The sequence below is a fragment of the Schistocerca americana genome, chromosome 1, assembly GCF_021461395.2.
Source record: "Schistocerca americana isolate TAMUIC-IGC-003095 chromosome 1, iqSchAmer2.1, whole genome shotgun sequence".
Taxonomy (NCBI): domain Eukaryota; kingdom Metazoa; phylum Arthropoda; class Insecta; order Orthoptera; family Acrididae; genus Schistocerca; species Schistocerca americana.
This window is the reverse complement of record NC_060119.1, coordinates 853,993,413-854,012,068: the sequence shown is the minus strand read 5'-3', so window position 1 is coordinate 854,012,068 and position 18,656 is coordinate 853,993,413. Positions and strand designations below refer to the sequence as shown.

At 40.2% G+C, this 18,656-nt stretch overlaps 1 protein-coding gene across 4 annotated transcripts in view; it reads right to left on the bottom strand.

Moving 5' to 3' along the window:
* Nucleotides 1–18,224, bottom strand: part of LOC124613496 (ubiquitin-conjugating enzyme E2-24 kDa) — a 47,439-nt gene extending 29,215 nt beyond the window's left edge. Inside the window, exons 1-4 of one of the 4 annotated variants that reach the window (XM_047142207.1) lie at nt 18,142–18,224; nt 17,331–17,465; nt 15,681–15,731; nt 15,478–15,610 (exon numbers count right to left, since the gene is read on the bottom strand). In XM_047142207.1, coding sequence (XP_046998163.1) covers nt 15,478–15,610; nt 15,681–15,731; nt 17,331–17,461 — 315 coding nt within the window. In that variant the 5' untranslated portion in view covers nt 17,462–17,465; nt 18,142–18,224. Of the gene's footprint in view, nt 1–15,477; nt 15,611–15,680; nt 15,732–17,330; nt 17,466–17,864; nt 18,020–18,105 lie in introns of those variants that run through there. The other 3 variants (XM_047142213.1, XM_047142229.1, XM_047142221.1) reach the window with 3 other exon arrangements.
* Between the last annotated feature and the right edge of the window lie 432 nt (nt 18,225–18,656).

The window sequence follows — 18,656 nt, the reverse complement described above, 5'->3', positions numbered from 1 at the left end:
CATTTTCTTTGTTCATCTTTTTGCTCCTCCTACACATCAATAGAAAATAAATGAAATTGTGTGGATTACTGAGAACACACTTGTCGTAACACATTAGTGCACAACAGTTTCTTGACTTGATCCTTACAGTGTCCAAGTTACATAAAATTCATTAACTCAATACAAGTAAACGAGTGGCTTTCTACAGGCGAATGTTTGAGCTCAGCTGGAAATCAAAACCAGCTCAGCCACTGTGCAGCCTCACACTGAAATGTTTTGAGCATAGGTGGAAGAAATGCAGACACACATCTATGTAAGTAATTTAGGAGCAAAGAAGCCACTTACCGAAAAGCAGAAGTGTTAGGTCATCAACAGACACACAGAAATAGAAAGAAAACTTGGTCTCCATTATCATCCATAGTTTCTTTGGCGAAGTTAGAATATGCCATTCCATATTCAAAATTCTTAGAACTTGGCGGCATAATACTAACTGAAAGTCTGGTACTGGAATATCGATCTTACGAGGCAGCTTGCCATAAGCCAATTTGCCAGAGTTCATTCCTTGGGACACCACTACGACTCGCGGTCCAGACAGAGACCACTGACTATTCACACTATTTAAGACCAGAAAGGAAATCCTGGATAGTCAGAATCATGGGATGACGAAGGTAACACTGGTCTAGAGTTTGAAAACCACTCAAGGAGTCCTTCCACATAAGGAAGGACTCACCAGTGAAGGAACAGATACACTCAACAGCACAATAGATGGGTACCAACAACACAGTGAAAACACTCCAGCCATCCACCAAGGAGTGGAGTTCATTACATCCTGCACGAATATAAGCAATGCCAGTGAACCAGCAACTGTATATACTATATCTGAACCCTGAAACACACTAAGAATGGAGCACAGTTGGTGGTGGAATGCCTCACACGCAGCCAAGTCTTACAGACTTGTAGGTCAAGACAGAGCTGTGGACGGGGGATGCACCACAGAGGTTTGCGAGAGCAAGCCAGAGAAGAGGTAATGGAGATATGAAGAAAAGGAGCGGTTGCAGATGGCAATCGTAAGCCCCAACCTGGGCTGCTGTGTGTGTGTGTGTGTGTGTGTGTGTGGGGGGGGGGGGGGGGGGGGGGGGGGGGAGATCTCTGTACCTGGAAAGAGAAGATGGTAGTTCGGCGGCTCTGGGGAGCAGCAGATGTGGAACGCATAAGCAATTACGCTGTTGTTGGCACAGAACCCACAATGGTAGAAATCCTATCTCCGCTAGGAGGCTGATCGTGGTGCTACTCAGAGAGGCCATTGTTGGAAGTTGTATCCCGCAACAGTGTATGGGTCCAGAATCTGTGACATTGAAGGTGACGCTGAGCCATATGCAAGCCTTCCATAACCTAGACAGGACTGGACCAGTGCTTCGCATGGCCTTAGCAGAGAAGAGCAGTCCACACGCCAATTGGTACTGCTGAGACATCAAAGACTATCAAGGTGCGGCTGATATATCTGCTTCAGTCTATGATGATGCAATTAAAATCAAATTGCAATGTCAAAATTTTTTTATTTATTTGAACAGTATCGAAAGAAAATCAACAGAGTAGTGTTACGGAAACCTCTATAATTATGTCAATAAGCACAAGTGTAATGTCTGTGATAAACATTCACTGGAATTTTTGCGAAAAATTAATAATTTTATAAAAAATAAAACACAGAAATAAATGTAAGTTATAAATGTACTGACTGTAACATTCTAAGGGTATTAGAACACGTAATTAATTTAAACAAAATGAAATATAAAGGTGGGGAATCAGCTATGGGTTTTTGACCGGCAGTCTTTTGGACGACCCTGGTGTGAGCACCACAAGGGAGGAAAGAACGGAAAACCAAAGCAGCCGAGCTTTAACAGTGTACAATCGGGCATGCCATGTTTGGTGATGTGATCCTTAAGCAATAACAATTTGTAGTAAAAGTGCATCTCCAGTTTATTTTGTGTCGAAAAGCAAGAAAATCCAACTGGTTTTATATTATGGAATATGAAGCCGATGATACAGCAAGTTAACATGGTTACCGCAAGTCGGTATAAGTTATAAATTAATACCACCACTAGAGACATGAAGACCCCACCCAAATTTGCACACAGCAACCACTAACTTCAATATCGACACAACTTCAATGAACGAGGCAAGACATTTTCGTATTAACAGTCTGTAACAGTGTATCATAATGTTACAGTCAACCTCAAGGTTTGCTAAAGTTCTAATATAGTTTTGTTAAAGGTATATGTTAGAATCACTGTTTCAAAGTCTTATACCAATCAGAAGTTCCCAGTCCATTTCAATAAGGGTAAACTTTGTGTCACTCTGTACTGTCAAAATATTGTAGTGATTGATGTTATAATGTTCTTACAGTTTCATACAAAAGTAACTTCCAATAATAACTGTTTACTTTCAAATCAAAGAGACAAGAACTGCGGTGACTTTGATAAATCATTGTATAGTTCAATTTAATGAGCTTTCTTAATTTTAAATTTTCTTTATCAAAAAACTAACTTATCTAATTATTCAAAGTAAAGCTGGCAGCCATTAAGCCACATAAGAATATCTCAGTCTGCCTCCATCATGTTTCCAAGTAAAATTGTTGCCACAAATCATTAAAGTAAATTTACTTCTGGCACATTAAAAGAACATAAACTGAAATAAAGTATTGAAATTGCTCCTTCAAAGCTGGCAACCACAACAGTCTTCATAGATATGGCTTTCTTTCAGTGTACCTGTCGCACGGTTAAGACTACATAGCTACAAGCTGTTTGCTACAGGGATGCAGATAAAACCAAATACAGGTAGGCCATATAAAATGTTGTGTGTATAGTAACTTGTGTGGTGCACAAATCCTGAAAAATCTAACCCCATTATCCAAACCTCACTTTGGAGAGAAGTTTAAAGCATTAATAGGTGCCTTGCAAATAATAGTATTCTGTTAGGTAACACATGTCAAAATTTGTGTTAGATTGTTGTTAAAGTTAATAATGATAGTGCAATATTGTGCAGTTTTTAAGAAAAATGTTCTACTGAATGAACTAAAAGCTGTATTTTTCTGAGATGCAACGTATGGTCAGCATGGGAAAGATGAAGATTCTTTTTATTGTCAGTCAGTCCCAGCAGGTAGCGGCACATGCACAGGGGGCTGTAAACCTGAGCATTAAATGGATTCACTTTCCGTAGTGCCGCCAGCTCTGCAGAACAATGCAGAAATTATTCTGTACATTATTACTTGCATATTATGCAATATTAGTGATCCATACAGCTAAATTTTGTCACATTCATAGTTAAAAACCATTCCTTTCCCTGCTATGTAATGTTCAAAATTGGTTTGATAACATGCAATTCAGACATTTAAAATACAAAGATGAATTGGTCACACATGGAATAGGCGGGTTCAGTTACAAGCTGACTAAGACGGGGAACCCGTGTCAATCAGGCATCAAAGACCAGTCCCAAAAAAATAATGAGAGTCCACCACATTGGAGGCCTGGTCGTCAAGGTACAGATCCCGATGGGGAAGCACTGTACGGCAATGACAGAAATGCCTACCACAAAGTTTGGCAGCTGGAAATTGGAAGCTATGTGTAACAGCCCAAGACTGCACTCTCTGTATTACTCCCTGCAGTCTGCTTTCAGCAACGCTCATCGTGGTTGACCAACAATAAATGAAAAAGTCATCAGCATACAAAGAGAGGGACACCATAGGTCCCACAACCGCCACCAGACCACTGACAGTAACTAAAAAGAGAGGGAACACTCAAAACAGAACCCTGCAGAACCCTATTCTCCTGCAGATGGGAAGTGCTATGGGAAGTGCCAATCTGTGTCTGAAAAATGCGAGATGAAAAAAAGTCCCGGATAAAAATTGGAAGCAGGCCATGGAGGCCCCATAACCTTTATGCAGATCGAAGAAGACAGCAACAAGGTGTTGACAACACCACGCAAAAGTCATTCCGACAGCAAACTCCACGTGGACTAAATTACCTGCAGTAGAACAGGCTCAGCATAAACCACACTGGGTCAAAATCAAAAGTTTCTGGGATTCAAGGATCCAATACGGCCTTCGACTAACCATATATTCAAGTGACAGAGGGGGCATTGGTTAAAATGATCAGATGATAGCTGTCCATCTCAAGCAGGGGTTTACCCGATTTCCAAACTGGCATAATGACACCTTCTTGCCACAGAAAGAAATTCCCCCTCACTCCAGAGACGGCTGAAAAGGCAAGTGTATGATGTTGCGTAGCCACCAGTAAATGTTTAAGCATTTGGTTGTGCACCCAGTCTGGTCCAGGAGCTGTATTGGGGCAGAGATCAAGAGCACTGGCGAATTCTTACTTAATAAAGGGGCGTTATAAGACCCCAGGCGACAGGAAACAGTAGATAAAGGAATTCATCCAGATGGTGTTTCAGAAGATGGAATGCAGGTGGACAGTGGACTGACACAGAGATCTGGGCAAAATGCTAGGTGATAAAGAGTCCAGGCTGGTGGCAATAACACCATTCAAGGAAACTGTCGGGACACCTGCATGACAACGGCACCCAAAATGTGCCCCATCTTTGTCCACACCTATATAGCAGCGTATCATCCCCAACAAATCCACTTCTGGCATTTAATTAGATAACGAGCTTGGGCATGAAAGCAATGCCCACCTGGAAGGGCATACAGGCAAGTGATGCTGAAGAAAAGACAACTGGAAAATGATCGCGTAATACTAATTGTCATGAACTCCCCACTAACAGAGAGGAGGAATCCAGGGCTATAGATGGAAACATCAATGGCCAAGGTAGTGCCATGTGGCACAATAAAGTATGTGGGAGCTCCACAGTTGAAGAAGTAGAGATCAAGCCTTAATAACAGGTCCTCAACAATCCTGCCCTTATCAGTTGTTGCAGGGCCATTCCACTGAGGGTTGTGTGTGTGTTAAATCCCCTTGGAGCAGGAAGGGAGGTGGGAACTGTCAAAGGAGGGCAAAAGAGCACAAAGTGTAGGAGGTCGGTCTGGGGAGAAGATAAAGATTGCGTATTGTCACACCAGAGTGTAAATGGTTCCTAACAGCCACCACTTCCAGTGTGGTTTGAAGAAGAAGCCAGGAACTAATAATGTCCACGTGGTTCAACGTACAGGCACTACCAGACACTCGCAATGGGCCAACATGACTCCTACAGGAGGCTCGAAAACCACAATGGATGAGTAGCCACAAAATGAGATTCCTGCAATACAACACAAGCTGCAGAGTACAAAAAGAGAAGAGACTCCACTTCAGGAAGGTGATGATGGTAGCTATTCCAGTTCCATTGAAGGAGAGTAGTACAAGAGCCCAGATAGATGATGTATGGGCCAGAACTGACTGTTGTTCTGAGCAGTGTGCATCACCAATAAGGACGAAGTGACATCCATGAATGTAAGATCAGACCCTGATTGTAAGGGAGGGGTTGACACTCCCTGGGATGTCAGGGGGGCCTCATTCCGAGACTTATGAATCTTCTCCTTCTCCTTTGGCGGAGGAGAGTAGATGTGGTCACGAAGAGAGAAAGTCGCAGTAGTATTTGGATCCAAAATAGGATGAGTAGCCTTGAAGCCCACAGAGCATCGGTCATACATCTGACTAAATAAAAGGCTTCGTGTTCTGAAGGCACAGGGGATGGGGGCTCCTGGAGGGAGCCCCATCCCTGATGGAATTTAGAGAAGGGGGCCAGCAGAAGGGCAAGTAGCAGCTCCATGAAGGGAGGGAACCAGAACTGCCAGGGAGGAGGAAAAGAGAATGGAGACAGGGCAGAGGTAAGGAGGCATGGGGAGGTGGAGGAGGAAAGGACACCACAAATGCAAAGGTAGGTGTTGAAGATACGGGATGAAGACAGTCAAATTTCTGTCAGGCCACAGAGAGTATAGACGGTCGAGAGACTTAAATTCCTTAATCTTCCTTTTAATCTAGTGAGTGAGGAAAATGTGAGCCAGTACATTGCACACACTTGGGCAGTGGGGTGGAAGGACTCCCCACATGGGAGAGTTAACAGTCGCCACAAGGAGGAGTCGCCTCAGTGTGAAAACATGACCAAGACAGAGAAGCCAGGAACAGCACTTGAGAGATGCGATATAGGGCTTCATGTCACAACAGTAAACTAGGACTCCCTCCAACCTTCAAAAACCAGGATGAAAGTGCCAGTATCAACATGATTGTCCTTAGGAGCTCTCTGGACTCGCTGGACGAAATGAATGCCGCACCATGCCAGATTAGTCCAGAGTCCCTCATTAGATTTAAGGAGAAAATCACTGCCGAAAATAATGCCCTGGATCATATTTAAGGACTGGCGAGGAGTAATGTTCACTGACAAGCAAAAAGGGAAGCCGGCTGACTGACAGATGATGTTTTAATCAGTACGGAACCACATCTTGCTACAAGAGTGAACTTCACCAAACTTATCTTCAATGTGTTCTACAAAAAAGAAAAAAAGAGTGATTTGGTAGCGGTGAAAGTCTGCACAAAGCCAACTGGGTACTCCATACAAGTGGGACTCAATGTACTTTTGCCAGTATTCACTGGAACACGGGCAGAAGAATCTGTGCCAGAATATCGTGACACAAAGTTGCAGACATCAAGCACTTCACATGAAATTTCATGGGAACAGATAATAGTCGTCGTCCTTTCGGTATTTACAGCCTGAATGACAGATCTGTTTGACTCCTCCCACACATCAATGCTGGCATTTTGTGTTCCTTGTTCAACATTCTGATGACAGCTACTTCTCCTTTCATGTTAGTAGAAGTTGGAATGAAGCATACACAGCACACATTCACTGGATTCATTTTCTCGATGACCTTTTGTGCCAGCTTTTTTGATAATTCTTGATTTGGAACTTTCTGTTATTCGTAGTTCATGTAGTGTCTTCGTGGATGATTGCAATCTGCAATCAAGACTGTGTTGTCTTTTCACATGCTTTCCTCTGTTTTTGGAATAGTATCAATGACCACATTCCTAAGAGAAACTTCTCCCAGTTTAAGCGATCAAAAGAAATGTCGCCTATCATAATGTTTACAGTATAACAACTGGAGACTCTTCAAACTCAGATTTGTGTCTGGCATATTAGCTTTTCAGTTTTCAGTTAACTGCAGACACAAAAAGAAAAATACTTGTTACAGTTATTGATTTATTATGTTTAGCCAACACTCTGTGCATCTTAGTATCTACACTGTGGTCTCCAAACCTAGTTACAGAAACATGAATAAAAATAACTGACATTTACTCTTGGTATTCAGGCCCTCGATGGCAGTGTATTTCATATTGAAGCTGTAGTGACTTCCATGTCTGCTCAAGGAAAATATCAGCTGTTGAAATTAATTCTTCTTGCTGGTAAAATAACTTGGCTACAACAACAAATATGTTCTTTAACTGCACGACCATAGAGTTACTTCCTTGATGATGCAGAAACATCCTGCTTAACTCACTTGATTTTTGCTTGTCATTTTCTTTGAATAATCTGAGCAATTTTCACTAAAGGCATGAGAGCGAGTTATCAATTTATGATTTTGAGACCAAGGAAACCAACCCAGGCAGATATTGCAGTTAAATTCTTCTTTTGCATTATGATGTTCTAGCCAAAAATTGGGCTAACTCTAGGGTAATGAGGTCACTCTCTGAAGTAAATTCTGTGTTTGGTTTCATTTCCAGCTATTCAGTGGCAGAGCTTCCATCAGATAAGATTGAAAAACAATACATAAATCTTAAGACCTCTTGCTACTTCCAGTAACCCAGGATGAGAAACTTATGATACTGCAAACTTGATAATAACGTCTTTTTCTACTTCTACTGACATTTTTGGTTTTTGTGAACGTACAATTTTATTTATTAAGTGGTGGTACTGAATCACTTCTTAACTAGGCTTATCTGAGGGTCTACTCCCATTGCTGAATCTCCACACTACTTGAGTATGGCACAGAACACAAACACAGACCGTTTCATAGTGCAAAACGATTAATAACTTACTAATCCATGCCAATTTTGGGGCACACTTGTGTTAGTACATAATTAACATTTTGTTTAATTACACTTTCATCTCAAGGTAATCACAGTGACTTTGCATTCACTTGTATTAGTACAGTGTGTATTTTAATGGTGAAATTAGTGTATTGAAAATAACAGTAAACATAAGAGACAAATTAATCACGAACAGTATGTTCTTTAACTTCATCTAAGACTGACAACATCCCAAGTAGTCTACTGATTCCATTCCTGTAGAAACATATGCATTCGAAGTTAAGATGTCAAGCCAGGTTTGAAGTGCACTTTCGTCTGCAAATGTATTTTCTTGATGGATGTTCAATGGGAGAGAGAAAGATAAACATTTGAGGATGGAAGATCAAATGTATAAGCAAATGAGGGATCTTTCCAAATATGAACTCCTTGATAGTTTTCCTTGTGAAATCAGCAAAGTTATGGTGTAATGGCAACGCCTGATGCAGTTTTGTTGGTCGATTTTTCATTCTACAACCAAAAGGTGTCTCAGTTGTTGGCAAAAAGGCCAGTTGCAATGGAAAAGACACCAAACAGGACTTTGTAGAACACAATGTTTTTGTGCCACAAAATACAGAATATTGTATATTCACACTGCCCTTTTCTTGAGGACATCTCTTCTAGGAAATCAGCTGTCATTTTCTTTTTAAGAAGTTTAACATGTGGGCACTATAACTTGCCACCAGTAACAATGCTGCAGAGGAATGCTCAATGAGGAAACTGCTGATGTTTAGGCAAAAAGTCAGTAATAGTTACCCCCTTTATTTTTGTTCCTCTGAATTAGAGCGTGGCTGTACGTACTACTACACCTAACTTCTGAACGTTGCAGTTCGTCCCATCAATTTTCGAGACATCCACATTGTAGAAGATCACATACCAGGAGGATCTTCACTGAAACAAGAAAATCTTTTTTTTGACTTTATTTGTACGATAGCACTTCCATCACAAATGACACAAATGTTTCAAGCTGCTTCAGATGTCCGGCCCATTAAATTCACAGTGAACAATATGTCACATACAACTTTTGGAAGACTGAAAAATGAGAATTCAATATGTAACTGCATATCTGAAACTAAATCTTTAGATGAAAAAATGACACTTCTTAAACTAGTGTGTGTTCACACTGTTTATTGATGTTATTTCAAATAGAAAATCAAAATGCAGTAAGAAGCAATTTGATGCTAACAATACAACAGCAGAAACATGCTGAACTGCATTGCATTCACTTGGTTGGATGGCATCAAAGTGCCCTGAGGTGAATGACTGCCATAGGGTTAAGAAACTCTCAAGCATAAACTGTTCCAATATTGAAGCAGCTGTGAGCTCTTTCATGGAAGGTTTTGCTATTACTAGTCAGTTAGAAAGTGAAGCAAATTAACTTTGAGTGTTAGATATTCACTTTCTAACGGACTAGTAATAGCAAAACCTTCCATTAAAGAGCTCACAGCTGCTTATACGATAGAGGGAAACATTCCACGTGGGAAAGATATATCTAAAAACAAAGATTCTGTAACTTGCCAAACGAAAGTGTTGGTACGTTGATAGAAACAACAACAAACACAAGCACACACACAAATTTCAAGCTTTCGCAACCCACGGTTGCTTCATCAGGAAAGAGGGAAGGAGAGGGAAAGACGAAAGGATGTGGGTTTTAAGGGAGAGGATAAGGAGTCATTCCAATCCCGGGAGCGGAAAGAATTACCTTGGGGGGAAAAAGGGACATGTATACACTCGCGCGTTCACACATATCCATCCGCACATAACAGACACAAGCAGACATATGTAAAGGCAAAGAGTTTGGGTAGAGACGTCAGTCGAGGCGGAACGAACAGAGGCAAAGATGTTATTGAATGACAGGTGAGGTCCTACTCCAAATCCCATGCCACTTTCCTCAACGTTGACCTCCATCTGTCCAATGGCCAGCTTCACACATCCGTCCACATCAAACCCACCAACAAGCAACAGTACCTCCATTATGACAGCTGCCACCCATTCCATATCAAACGGTCCCTTCCCTACAGCCTAGGTCTTCGTGACAAACGAATCTGCTCCAGTCCTGAATCCCTGAACCATTACACCAACAACCTGACAACAGCTTTCGCATCCTGCAACTACCCTCCCGACCTGGTACAGAAGCAAATAACCAGAGCCACTTCCTCATCCCCCCAAACCCAGAACCTCCCACAGAAGAATCCCAAAAGTGCCCCACTTGTGACACGATACTTTCCGGGACTGTATCATATTCTGAATGTGGCTCTCCAGCAGGGATACGACTTCCTCAAATCCTGCCCCGAAATGAGATCCATCCTTCACGAAATCCTCCCCAATCCACCAAGAGTGTCTTTCCGCCGTCCACCTAACCTTCGTAACCTCTTGGTTCATCCCCATGAAATCCCCAAACCACCTTCCCTACCCTCTGGCTTCTACCCTTGTAACCGCCCTCGGTGTAAAACCTGTCCCATGCACCCTCCCACCACCACCTACTCCAGTCCTGTAACCCGGAAGGTGTACACAATCAAAGGCAGAGCCACATGTGCCAGCACCCACGTGATTTACCAAATGACCTGCCTACACTGTGAAGGTTTCTGTGTGGGAATGACCAGCAACAAACTGTCCATTCGCATGAACGAAGACAGGCAGACAGTGTTTGTTGGTAATGAGGATCACCCTGTGGCTAAACATGCCTTGGTGCACGGCCAGCACATCTTGGCACAGTGTTACACCGTCCGGGTTATCTGGATACTTCCCACTAACACCAACCTAACAGAACTCTAGAGATGGGAACTTGCCCTTCAATATATCCTCTCTTCCCATTACCCACCAGGCCTCAACCTCTGCTAATTTCAAGTTGCCGCCACACATACTTCACCTGTCATTTAATAACATCTTTGCCTCTGTACTTCCGCCTCGACTGACATCTCTACCCAAACTCTTTGCCTTTAGATATGTGTCTGCTTTTGTGTGTGTGTGTGTGTGTGTGTGTGTGTGTGTGTGTGTGTGTGTGTGTGTGTGCGCGCGCTCGCATATGCGAGTGTATACCTACCTGTCCCTTTTTCCCCCCAAGATAAATCTTTCCGCTCCCGGGATTGGAATGACTCCTTATCCTCTTCCTTAAAACCCACATCCTTTCGTCTTTCCCTCTCCTTCCCTCTTTCCTGATGAAGCAACCGTTTGTTGCGAAAGCTTGAATTTTGTGTGTATGTTTGTGTTTGTTTGTGTGTCTATCGACCTGCCAGCACTTTTGTTTGGTAAGTCATCTTTGTATGTATAAAGACAATTTTCACAGATTGGTCATATACAACTGAATGGCTGAAGTCTAGATCAGTGTCAGCAGCATTCTCAAGGATTAACAACACATCAGTTTTCCCATAACCAACGGGATTATGCTTTCACATAACCAATGAGTGAGAAAAGAGGCAATGTACTTCTAGTGGTAAAATTGAAGTCACTGTCCTGTTCGTTGGTTTTCGGTGAGCATTCGTGAGAAATTTTTTATTATTACTGCAATGAATTCTATAAAGTGGAATGATTTAACTAACTTGGACCTGCAATGTGATGTCATCTGTTGGTGCATGTCTTGTGGATTAATTGTCAAGACACGAAAATGTATCAAATGTGGGAGTGAAATGACTCTTTAAGAGTTGAAAGTTTGTGCGAAATGAAATAATTTGAAAGCACAGAAAAAGCCTCCAATTTTTAAGTGTTCTATCTGAATTAATATCTGGTTTTCTGAAAGATATGAAAATTAGTATCTTTCTGCAGAACACATATTTATGGGTTTACGAGTGTAAACAAAAGTTTATATACGAAGAACTTGATTCAGCCAAGCAAACTATTGTCAATTGGGGATAATTTTGCACAGAAGTTCTAGTGGAAGTTCGCACAAGACAGAACAAGAAACTTCGTGGCGAAGGGCAGACTGTTGAGATGAATAGATCTCAGTTTGGCAAGTGGTAGTCAGGGAGGGAGAACAAACATGAAGAGATGTTTTTGGTGGTACCCAAAGAGGCAAATGCAACTTATTTATATTTTTTGCATTGTGTCTAGGTTTCCAAAACCTGTTACACTGAAAATTCTTAAAGGGAATATTTTGCCCAGGATAATAGTATCATCAGACCATTTCTCCAATACACATGTCTAAAAACCAAACGTTTCCAGCACCTTACTGTAAATCACAAATTGAATTTCAAGGATACAGAGACAGGTCCCATACAAATATCACATAGGGCACACGGAGTGCCATTAAATGGTCCCTACATGGCACAAAGCAGTGGAAGACATTTTTCAATAGTGACCTCTGCGAATATGTGGAGGAAAGAAATGAGTCAGACCTGTTTTTATATTTTTGTGGGCTGTTGGATTGGTGTATACTTGAAGAGAATAAAATCTGTTGTAGTTTCATCTTTTCTTTCTTTTCAGTGGTAACTTATTTCTAACTATACAAACAGCAGTTCTATTAATAATATTGGTTGCAACAAATAACTATTTTTCATGATTATGTCAGTTACTACAAAATGTTTGTTAATTCCAGTGGTGAAGACTGCTTTCCAGTTGGCAAAGACACTGCATCTATAAACAAACCTGTTTTCGTAACAGACTGATCTGTAGCTTACCCTGAGGTCTAGGTTAGGCTGGGATGTGACAGTATGGTTGTGACTTGGCAAAGCCAACAAATGTGAAAACTAAAAGACTTGGTTGCCGTGACACAACAATTACATTTACAATATTACTATTCATGAATAGTTCACTGTCTCTCCCCCCCTCCCCCCCATGTTGTGAATTATGACACTGTGTTGAATAATGGAACTTATACTGCTTACTGCATGAAGAGAATTACATTAATGAAACTCACTGTGACAAATATTCCAAACATATTAAAAACTAGTTGACTGTGCTTACATAAGCATCTCTCTAAACATTTTCATTTTCTGCCAGTGAGCTGTTCACTTATTATTTAATAACCTTTGTTGTGACAAATATTTCCACTTTTCTTAATGTGTCAAGAATTACAACGTTGTGGTTAGGCTGTGTTCTAATAGCACGGCATACATTATTATGTGTGAAATTAGTAAGAATTACATTAATAAACTACACTGTTATAAGTATTTCATTGGTCCTTCTCAAATATATAAGGAATTAGGAGGTGCCGTTAGTTCTGGAGATAAATGCACAGTTCTGAAACTAGCAATTATTATGTGTTTTAAAAACATTTTACTTTTTTCCCTTTGAGTCACTCAAGCATTACAATAGTGTCTATATGGTAGCAGATACTACCACACTTTACATAGCCGCAAGTCACACAACAAGGAATTAAAATTTAAATCCTCATTTACAGCAATATTTGACTCTTTTTAGGAACGTGTTAGCATTTCCGATATTGTGGTAAATTCACACAAGAATTTGAGTTTTCTTAGTGCCTTACATCCATGCACGTTCCTGCACGCTCTGCTCTTGCATCTGCAGTTAAGCAGCAACTGATGACACACTCCACTTTATTCCTATAATACCTAATGGCAAGAGCTGACAACACTGCTGCACAAGACACAGAAATATGCCACTGGTCCCATTTACAGCAATATTTCACTCTTTTTACAAATGTTTTATCACTTCTGATGTGGTAAATTCAAGTTACATACAGCATTTACCTTCTAATGGATGTATATTACTACTAAGACAGCTTCACTGATTTCTGTGAGATCTCCATTTGATACTAATTATGTTATGTAGTATGTTACACGAGAATAGCTTCTTCCACAATTGGTGAGTAATACACAAGTCTAGGTTTTGGTCAGGATGAAGCACAGCAAGCCAGTATTTTGGGGAGGGTTGATGGTGGAGGCTGGGGTGGGGACATCCGTGAACAGAACAAGACTCACCACAGCCACATGTGGGGCAGTGGAGGGTGAGCACACTCAACTTTTGGAATCTGATCAGTGATTATCAATTCATATGATTACTAAGCATTAAGACTTTCTTACAGAAATATTTAAACTATCCTTACACGATACGGAGATGACGAAAATTTGTGTCAAGGTTCTTGACTGGTGAACAAAATGTGAATCGTGTGCTAACTTCAATGAAAATTCTGAAGTGTGTTCAAGAAAACCCACATATTCTCAACAATGTGGTTACCAGAGACAAAACCAGGTATTTCCAGTATTACCTGGAGACGAAAAAAGTTTGGAACACTGCACGAACATGTCTCCTTGTATTGAGGCATCTTCTAAAAGGGGTTTGTACCCACTGCGCAATTGGTGAATGCGCAGTTTTACATGGAAGTGCTCAAGAGGCTGTGAAAATGAGTCAGCTGCATGTGAACAGGCATCACCTATTCCTGGAAGCTCCACCACAACAATGTGCCATGCCACATCGCACAGTTGATGCAGTAGCAGCTGGCTCAGTACAGTGTTGCCGTATTGCCCCACCCTGCCGACAGATGAAATATGACTCTGCTAACTTCTTACTCTTCCCTCACCTGAAACAGGACAACATTTAGACTTCATCGACAATGTCAAGGTGGCTGTAACGAAGACTCTCAACAGCGTTCTGGCCAGTGACCTCCAGAAGGTGTTTGCAGATTGGCACACACATTACACTCAAAGAGTGCTGAAGCCCAAGGGTCCTACTTCAAACGGTTTTACAGGAGGTGCGCCAATATGTGTAATAAAATCAGCTCTACTACTTTCTGATTGCACCCTGTACATTATGTCATTCAAAGAGAGTATCAGCACCCTCCAAAACACTATCCTCTGTTGCTTACTAATAACCAATATGTATCTAATATCTAACATTCCAAACCTCTGCAACCTATATGCAATTTTATGTTGTGTGCCTTCCACTTAAGCTTATTTATATCTGACGGAAATCAAACCATGATTAATCTTTATTTTAACAGGAGACAAACACTTCATTGTTTCAAGGTACTCATCTATCTTCTCAAAACCCCATGTACACCTGAGGCTACGGTCATGTGTGGAAAAGTATCCCACTAAACACAATCCATGGAGAACACTCCGCCCCAAATATCTATCACAACTGCACTATAGCTCCATTTTCATGTAGGGATTGTTAATATACCTAACTGCTAAGTAACAAATCCATTATCATCAACTTTTATCAATGCTGCAGATTAACCTATTAACATGACCTTTATTTTGCAATCACACTGACTGCCAACTAACAACTAAACTGTCACTTTTCAGCCTGTCTATATTAAAGTGTCACCACAAGCAACATTTCGTTGTACTATCCCATTAATGACTTTTGCTCTGGCACAAAGCATAATAATTCCAACTAGACTTCAAACTTTAGAATTTCTGTCTCCTTTATGGCAGTTGAACCTTGCCACACTGATGAAATTTTAACTTCAACAATCTTAACACAAGATCAACTATGTACCAATTCATTTGAGTTTTGATAGGCATAGGATTATTAAACATGTTCTACAAACCTTTGGAGGTTTGAATGGGTATTCTGGAGAAAAATGAATATCCAGAAAAAATACGCCCCCTTCGTAGACTGATCCTGGTGGCCCCAATATGGTTGACACCCATTCATACAAATTATCACCTTTTGGACCAGCACTGGAAAAATAAAGTTTTGTAAAGCAAGCAAAACAACACGAAACTTGGCTTCTTAGGTGCATGTTAATACCTGCAGTTCGGTGGTGGATCCAGTGTGATTTCCGCTAATTCTTTCTGAATCCTGAAACAGTGAACAAGAATTAGAAACCACTTAAAACACACTATTGTTGTGGCTTAGCAACTAGAGACAACAGTGGGCATGTGCATGTGTCTTTTTTCCCCTAGTCTCATGAAGGACTCCATTCAATAGCTGGTAGTATCTAGTGATCTGATCACAACGTGCCTGTCTGCCACTGATTGCGTCCTCTATTCACTGAGTAGCCATCTATCCTCGTCATATTATCATCATCACTGAATCTATTCTGACAAACTATTCAGTAAGGCTCTTCTCAAATATTGAACTATGCTGCAGTGCCTGATTGGGAAAGTCCAGAATATGAACAGCAATAGGAAATTAGATTATGCATCTTCTCTTAAATGTTTGGCTGCAACACTGCTCAATATGAAAAACAGAAATATCTGTGGGATTAGTAATACTGATTACTTGGTAAATGATACTTAGCCTACTTTTAAATAATCTCAAATACTGAACTATACTTGGTTCTCTTTTGTCTCTTGGCCACCAGTAAAATCTTTACGGCCTACTCATATGAGATCTGTAATTACTTCCCAAATATCTTGCCACTGCAACTCTCATTCTAAACAACTTACTGGTTTTGAAGAAAATAAATTTTTAAATGTTGTCACCAAAGCTGTCAATTATTTTTTGGCTGCAAGTAGTTTTGGGCTTGGCCCATTTTCTCAAGCCACGTTTTATTTACGATATGTTTGTTGCAAACAGTTCTGTTTATATCATCACAAATGTGTTTCAGATCTTTATTATTCAGCATGATACAATCCACCTGATATTTCATGTACAATGGAGAAATTTTTTCTTACTGCATTACACAGAGTACCGCACTCACTTATATTTTTTACATTTTATAACCTTGACACTTGTTGATACAAAGAATGTTATAACACTCTTTGCATCAACATCTGTAAAAAGTTACAGTAACACCTGGAGAGAAAAAAAAAAAAAAAAAAAAAAAAAAAAAAAGAAGCCAGGCACATTGTAATCCAACTAGGACAAATCTCCAACGTACATAACATATTGCTGTCACACAGACCACATCATTCTGGTAATGAGGCTCTGAGATACTTGTAAATGTGATGACATAAATAGAACTGTTAACAACAAACATATCCTAAATATAAAATACATGGCTTGTGAAAATTGGCAAAGTTCAAAACTAACCGGCCAATATATAATTAGCAGCTTCGACGAAAATTAAGATGACTTTTCTTCATTGTTTCAAAATGGCAAGATAACATCTTAAAACCTTTATACTTAACGGTTAGTTTTAATCATTCCTTGCTTTGCCCACAGAACGAGAATGCACATGAAATACACAGTACTATTCTGCAAAACACTGGGGAAGACTCAGGCTTCGAAACTATGCAAAGAGAACTTGGCATATAATCACAATGGCCCAGCAATATAAATCTGTGGTTTAAGTTACACTTCATACTAACGAGTTTCCTTAAGCTAGAACACACATCCCACAGCCTAACAAGAGAACCTAAACGAAATAAAAGTTCTTGGGTCACATAAATTACAGGCACTCTTGCTGTTACCTCCAGTCCCTCTATCCCACAGAAACATCCTTACATCACTTACCTTTTTGCTGAAGTACTAAGCGCTTTCGACATCTTTGGATTTGGCTTAGTATCTTTATTATCAGTCTTATTGTCAGTCAATGAGGCTGTGCCACGGCCCCGCCCTGTTCCACTAGATCCTGCCCCTGACATCAGTCTGAAAGGAAATGTATGATTTTAAAGAATGAGACTTGGTATAAGTATTACCAATCTTTACTGCAGTACAAGTTATAAAGATGCTAAAAAGAAACAAAAACCCGAAAAGTAAATAAAACAAAGCAGAATCCAGGGGTGCAAACATCTATCAGCAACAGTTCAATACCACAAGGATTACACATTATCCGCCATTTTGGAGAAATTTTATTAATACACCTACTCCTTCGATTTTCTCACGGGCTTACTCTGATAACGAAGAACTGATGTCTCAAAATCAGAGCACGCAACTTAGTTACCAGGTGAATTGAAGCAAAACGAACAAAGATACGAGGTAAATGACAAGAGGGCTACCGAACCTAAAGGGAATTAAAAAAAAAAAATCATTACAAAGTCACTCAACTCTTTAGCACTTACGACGATTTTCTTTTTGTTTTGAATACATAAACTGCTACTGTTTTAACAACCCCAACAAACACACAATTTACACAAAATAACCGAAACGTGAGGTACAGTGCGCTATTTCATTACACTAAATTTATCTACAAAACAGTATCCTTCCCCAAAAAGAAAGTATCTCCTATACAACACTTTAGTATACTAATAGCGAGAAAGAAGAGGCAGAGGCTATAAAGATCATGTACTTTTGTTGCAAAACACAAATTACAAAGTATATCTACCAACAGGATCGGCTTGCCGATCACAAAGCTTTCGGCCCAATCGCTGTTCAAAGATATCTTTGACTAGTTTGAAGGCAAAGTTCTTCCGTCAAAGATGGCAAAACATAGGGGGCACATAATTTTTATAAAGTTGATGTTTGAAACTAATTAAAATACAATAGTATTTTATAAGGAGCACATTAATATACTCTAAAATGAAACTTCTTTCCAAGTTATTCAGCACTTGTTTGATATCTTTTGCAGCCACTATGCGCATAAACAAATGGTTAAATTAAGTTAATAACTTTCTAAAGTAAAGATTAACACAACACTCATGTCTGGAATTTTCAGTCATCTACTATTAGTAAGAGCAGCATAAAGCCGCCCTTCCATAGGCAACCACAAGTCGTACATGAATCCTTTCACTATTTCCCTCGGTGGCCAGTATAAACGTATTTTCTATTGGCAGCGTATTCAATAGAGTGTCAATTGAAATAAGACGTGTAGGTGTAAATTCGTAAAAACGTTAACAGAAA